A 6,715-nucleotide genomic window follows, 5' to 3' on the forward strand; every position below is an offset into this window, starting at 1 on the left:
TGAAAATTTAAAATATTATTTTTTAATATTATTATTATTTTAAAATTTAAAAAAGTTGAATTGAAATTTAAAAAATTAAAATTTTTATTATATTTTATATAAAAATTTTAAAAAATTATAATAATAAAATAAAATAAAATAAAATAAGATGATAATTTTCTCACTTGCGAAGCATATCCTAATAAACTATGAGGGTCCGTTAGAAGTCAACTGGTGTGTGTAACTGTTACCCTTTATATCGATGACATCGTAGCCGTATCGTATGCCAATAAGGACTGTTCTGTTTGGTAACGCCGCTCGGCCTTTGTCGCATTACCAGATCATCAAACTCTCGGCTGCGGAGACTCCGAGGAAAGCAAAACAGCCTCTTCTTTCTCACACTATAAACCTTATAAACCTCGCCCCCACCCACCCACCCACCCACCCACTCGCTCACCAAACCCAAACATAATAGCGGAAAGAAGTTCCGCTCCCAAACCGTTTTTCCTCGAATAACGATCACACTCGATCTCGGTTTTTTCGCTCTTGCTGCACCCATGGCCTGCGCTAGCTTCGCGAAGCTGAATGCGGCTTCGTCTCAGTGGATCGGTGGACAACAGTCCTTCTCCCAGCGCAACCGATCGTCCACTGCCCGTGTCTCCGTCCCGATCCGAGCCAAGGCATACACCGACGAACTCGTCCAAACTGCCGTGAGTCTTATTTTCTCTCTAATCCCTCTAGATCCTTAAGCTTTTGCATACTTTGCGTTTGGATCGGTCTTTGATTATTATGATATGCCGCTGTTGTTGAATTCTTTCTTTGTGAAAGGATTTATTGGATTATTTTTTGACTCGGTTACTGATTAATAAGAACTTTCGAGTCTTTTTTATTTTATTTTTTGCGGTCGCAGACGATCATATGCGTATCTTGTTTAATTTGACTGGGAATCATTCTTGTTCACTACTTTTACGAATATAACCTTCTTTGGAAAATCTTCGCTGACTTGCATGCTATTTTGTTCTCTGCCCCTTTTGGGGTTGGTTATTTCTTGTTCGAAAGCTCCGTTTAAGCCCATGCATGGGATGCGAGATGTTTTGCATGTCTTTGGTTTAAAACCCACTTCTTCCTCTGTAAAACCGGAAAAAGTTATACTTGATTGATCAAACTTGGTTTTACGACGTTTGTTTAGGACGAAAAGAGAGTACTGGATTTTCCTTGAGAGTTTTATTATTCTCTTTTTATTTTCCGTGTTTTCATTCTTAATCGCTTTTACCCAAATTATCTATTTTAGAAGCTTTTAAATAATTACGAGATTTTACCCATCAAAAAGAAAAAAAATACGAGATTTATATTAATTTCTAAAGATGCTATTCTTGCTTCGCCAAGTGCTTGGTTACATGTTTGAGCTCAAGAATTGATAACCAAAGATTGACATTAGTGATAGTTTGTTATGTTTGACTGCTTTTGGTTTCTTTCTTGATGGTTTAGAAATCAATTGCTTCTCCTGGTCGTGGGATCCTTGCCATTGATGAATCCAATGCAACCTGTGGGAAAAGGCTGGCATCTATTGGCTTGGATAATACTGAGGCCAACCGACAGGCATACAGACAGCTTTTGCTGACCACTCCTGGCCTGGGTGAATACATTTCTGGGGCCATTCTTTTTGAGGAAACACTGTACCAGTCGACTACAGATGGGAAGAAATTCGTGGACTGTTTGCGTGATGAGAAAATTGTTCCTGGCATTAAAGTTGACAAGGTGTAATTTTGATTGGACGTCCCAAAATTTCCTTTTGCTTTACATGATATCGTGTTTTGTCTATAATGTGGTTATTTGGTTCCAAACTTCTTTGTTATCAGGGTTTGGTTCCCCTGCCAGGATCAAACAATGAGTCTTGGTGCCAAGGCTTAGATGGACTGGCTTCTAGATCTGCTGAATATTACAAGCAAGGTGCTCGTTTTGCCAAGTGGTAAGTCGATCAATATCCTTTGCAAGCCTTTCCTTTGTGATTTGTACACAAAGCTTTCTATTTGGTTCAGTGTGGCAAAGGCGTTAATCTGAACATCTTGTCACTGAAATGTCCAGGCGGACAGTTGTTAGCATTCCTTGTGGCCCTTCTGCTCTAGCTGTTAAGGAAGCTGCATGGGGCCTTGCACGTTATGCTGCCATTTCTCAGGTATGCCTTAACTTTTAAAGAGCTATTTCGTGTGGGTTCATAAAAGTGTTGTTTACTAGAGTTAGGAATGGAAGACGGATTGACCAGGCTTTGCAAATAAGATGTGTATCTTTATGTGTGTTTGCATGTGTATGTATGTATATGTGTTTATGTCTGTATTCTAGATGTTACATTCCATTTTTATACCTTCTACTTTCATAAGAGACAATTGATCAACTTTGAACATTTATTGTTGGTAGTCGGTTAAAAGTATTAAGCCCTTCCATCACAACCCTTCCTATCATGATTTGCCTTGCATGCCTTTTTTGGTGATTAAGAGGAGTCTATTTCTCCAGATTTTTCCCCAATTGTATTGTTTGTTTCTTTTATAATTATATTCTTTTTCCTGTTATTTTTTCATGATTCTTTATTTTTGAATGTGCAGGACAATGGCCTTGTGCCAATTGTGGAACCTGAGATTCTTCTTGATGGAGAGCACCCAATTGAAAGGACACTCGAAGTGGCAGAAAAGGTCTGGTCGGAAGTCTTCTACTACTTGGCTGAAAATAATGTAGTGTTTGAGGGAATCCTACTTAAGCCCAGCATGGTTACCCCGGGGGCTGAACACAAGCAGAAGGCTTCTCCAGAGACCATTGCCAAATTTACACTTACAATGCTTAAAAGGAGAGTTCCTCCAGCAGTTCCAGGAATCATGGTAAGAAGGCCCTTACCCTTTTTTATGGTTTCAGAGTGATGATATATCTTCCCTGTTTTGTAATAGTGAGTTGAACTATAAAACCCTGTTGAGTTTTATAGCCGAATAACTTATTTTTGTTTCCAGGGAATGATAGTGTATATAGATGATCCAATTGAGTATATTCTTTACCACAAAAGTGTTCCAAATATTCTTGAAAGGAAAATTATATACACCACACTACCATCCTACTTTTATTCACTAGGAAGAGGTGACATTGCCCATCAATATTTATATTTATTTTTTTAAAAAATAAAAGATCATCTAATGGTGATAAATGTGTCACATCTTATATAATGGGATGAAAGTAGGATGAGAGTGTGGTGTATAACATTATTCTTCCTGTTAGAACTAAGGATTTTCATGGCCGTAATGGTTTTGCAAACTGTGAACTAGTCTTCTTGTCCTGGTCATTGGGGCAAGAAGGCTTTCTTTGTCATATTAAGATTATAAGTGTTTCCGTCTTGTTGACAGTATATATAGTTATTGACTTCTGGTTGGATACATACGTCCATTTGATTTTCTCGCCTAACTCATTGATTTCTCATGGAGACTTAAAAAGCGTAATTGGTCTTCTGTTTTGCTTACTTCTCAGTTTTTGTCGGGAGGACAATCTGAAGCGGAAGCGACCCTGAACCTGAATGCAATGAACCAAAGCCCCAACCCATGGCACGTTTCCTTCTCATATGCTCGTGCTTTGCAGAACACTGTGCTTAAGACATGGCAAGGACATCCTGAGAACATCGAAGCCGCACAGAAATCACTTTTGGTGCGTGCAAAGGCAAACTCCCTAGCTCAGCTCGGAAAATACTCTGCTGAGGGTGAAAGTGAGGAAGCCAGGAAAGGAATGTTTGTCAAGGGCTACACCTACTGAGCCAGACTCTGGCAACTCATGCCCTCTTGAACGTGTACTTTCTGTTTTGCATTTTTTCCCGTCTTAGCTTTGTATGGTGAGCAGACATTATTATTAGACGAGCCTTTTCGTTTCTTTCTCCCCCTTCATCTTAAGATTTGAATAATACCTGGGAGAAAGAATTGTTTTTTGAAGTATTAAGTAGGAAGTTGGGATCAGTTAAAGCAAGAGTTTCAGACAGTCTGGCTAATATTATGGTCGTGAAATTTCATACATCTTCAGATTGTTGATCCCGTTTTGTCTCAATACATCTCTGTTTAGCCCTTTCGACAGTTGGGATGTAAAATTGCGCATGTTAAGGTTGGACTTGAATTAAGCTTGGTCTAATGTTGCTCTGCTTGCAATGTACGGAATAAGTACGAATCGTGTGTACCTCAAGTCTCACGAAAGAAGATATTTTTGATGTGTTTTGTGTTGGTAAAAATTATGGGGTTATTCAAAAGGGAAAAAAAATTTATAACTGTGAATTATTTAATTGCCGCGTAATTATTTTGTAAAAAGTAAATAAAATATGTGATTTATATAAAAAAATTAATTTTTTAATAGTAGACTTCACTTTTTTTCAAAACGATTATGCAATGTTTATGCACAAAAAGATGCTTAGAAAGAAAAATAAAACTTTCTTAAATTCTTATACAAAATAAAATAAAAAATTTAATTTTTTAAGATTAAAAAAATATAATAACAATATTTTATTCAACTTTTAATTTTCATTTTATCTCATCTCATCTCATCTCATTTCATCTGTGAAAATAAACTAGGGTCTTTTTTGTAATTTTTGAAACTGGATTTTTTGTTTTTGGTTGTGGAAGTAGTGAGATTCACTCATGCCATAATAAAGATTTGTGACCCATTGGTATTGGATAGTAGATTTCTAGTTTATTTTTTATTTTTTATGCAAATGTTTATATGTTAAGATCGATTAAATATTTTGGAGGTATAAATGGTTAGGAAGGCTCAGAAAACATCTCAATTTTGTTAAAGAATAAGGAGTTTTAATTTATATATATATATATATATATATATAAATAGTGTTATTCTACTCAATAAACCTATACCACACACCTGTTGAAAAAAAAAATATAAATAAAAATTGATGTATGGTGTAGGGCTGTTGAAAAGAATTTTTTATATTTAAAAAGGTCCATAATATTGAATCAATAACAATTCAAATTTACTTAGATCATTCTTAATAGTTTGTCTATCTTGTTGTCTATAATATATCGCCAAAATTTATTTTTTCTATTTTAACTAATTATTTTTACAATATATCACTTATTAGCTTGTCTATTATTTTCTCCATATAATTTAAATAATATTTTTTAATATTTTCAAATATTTCCTCTAACTTCCAATAATATTTTAATATTCCTATCTTTTTATATTTGAAATATATTTCTATATACAATGTGATATAATTCTGTCTTATACCTACAAAATAAAAATATATAAGCCAAATGAAAAATTAACAATAAAATCAAAATATAAAAAAATGGGATCAAATTACGAAAATATTTTCCATGGAAGAAAATTAACAATAAAATCAAAATATGAAAATGGGATCAAATAGTATCATTTTCTTTATATTATTTATAAGCTTATGTTATCAAAAACTTTATGTTTATTATTTATATGCAGTATCTTCACTCATTTTTTTGGGAGATATAGCCAGCAAATAATAAAGTAAGAACGAAGAATAGGCATACAAACTATGTCATTGTATCCTTCATAGTAGAACACAGTCCCCTTCTAAAGCCTAGAACCTTAGGGACCAACTTAAATATCTGTATCCTTGAGTCTGATCACCATTGGGTCTAAAGGCAATCGATTGCAGAGGTAGTTTAAGATCTTCAGCTCTCTCTTTTATTGCCCTCGGATGCTACTACTTACATAATTATTAGCTTTGAGAATTTGACAATTATTGTGATATCAGTTAAGTGCATTAGAGTTACTTGTAGAATCAAATTATATTCTTGTGGTAAAGTATTTTTTATTTTTATTTTTTTTACGGGGACCTCTTCAAGGCAGGGCCCTTCAGACACATCCATACAGAGCAAATCCTAGTTCCGTACACCGCACTCTCGAAAATTTCCATACACAAAACTTGATAAGTCACTGGTTTTTCATATGGAGTGTGGCCTCAAATGATTGTTTGCACCCATAGGGTATCGAATCTTGAACATTAAGAAGCGATACCCCAAGACCAAGACTTCCACCACTTAAGCCAACCCTTTGGAATTTGTGGTAAAATAGTTTAATATCGATTTATAATTTCCTTCGCATTATTTATGATACTTGCGATAATAGTTCTCTAGTTTATAAATTTTTCTTCTTTTAGAGTCAATCATATTTATAGGGATGACAATGCCCTTGTAGTAATTATTTTACAATTATGTATTGTACAAGTGCAATACATTCCTTCTGAAAAAGAGTAAAGTCTACTATTAAAAAATTATTTTTTTCATATGATTTTCATATTTATTCACTTTTTTAAAAAAGAATACAACGTGCAACTTGTGCATTTTATGATTATAAATATCATTTATCTTTCGGTTATAACCTCTAAGCTTTTTTGGTAAATATATTTCTTGAAAGAATAATGCTACATAGTGGAGTGCATTACGGCGCATGATCATTTTTTAAAAGAATAGGGTCAATTTTAAAATAAAATTTTTTTTTTCCATATAGATCAATATTTTTTTTTTTGAAAAAAATTATCTGACTATAAATATAATCTATTTTCTTGAAAATATTGAGTTAAAATCATAGAGTAATATTACATACAGTCGTAAAATATATAAATATTATATAATCGTTTTAAAAAAAATAAAATTCATTTATAAAAAATTAATTTTTTTTATATAAATTTTATATTTATTTATTTTTTAAAAAATAATTATACGAAATTCATAAC

The 6,715-nt window shown here is 33.5% G+C and overlaps 1 protein-coding gene across 1 annotated transcript; it reads left to right on the forward strand.

Annotated features, from left to right (window-relative positions):
• Positions 1 to 272: 272 nt before the first annotated feature.
• LOC109007785 (fructose-bisphosphate aldolase 3, chloroplastic) lies at positions 273 to 4,087 on the forward strand. Its single transcript, XM_018987634.2, has 6 exons — positions 273 to 689; positions 1,468 to 1,737; positions 1,839 to 1,948; positions 2,065 to 2,155; positions 2,580 to 2,849; positions 3,484 to 4,087. The coding sequence occupies exons 1-6, from the start codon at positions 537 to 539 to the stop codon at positions 3,760 to 3,762; spliced, it is 1,173 nt and encodes a 390-aa protein (XP_018843179.1). The 5' UTR covers positions 273 to 536; the 3' UTR covers positions 3,763 to 4,087.
• Positions 4,088 to 6,715: the final 2,628 nt, after the last annotated feature.

The sequence above is a fragment of the Juglans regia genome, chromosome 13, assembly GCF_001411555.2.
Source record: "Juglans regia cultivar Chandler chromosome 13, Walnut 2.0, whole genome shotgun sequence".
In the NCBI taxonomy this organism is placed as follows: Eukaryota; Viridiplantae; Streptophyta; class Magnoliopsida; order Fagales; family Juglandaceae; genus Juglans; species Juglans regia.

Bases quoted from the DNA above. Each gene is read 5' to 3' on its own strand.
- LOC109007785 (XM_018987634.2), top strand. From the start codon at position 537: ATGGCCTGCGCTAGCTTCGCGAAGCTGAATGCGGCTTCGTCTCAGTGG. The intron at 690-1,467 runs GTGAGTCTTATT...TTGATGGTTTAG, and splicing joins ACGAACTCGTCCAAACTGCC to AAATCAATTGCTTCTCCTGG. The intron at 2,156-2,579 runs GTATGCCTTAAC...TTGAATGTGCAG, and splicing joins GTTATGCTGCCATTTCTCAG to GACAATGGCCTTGTGCCAAT.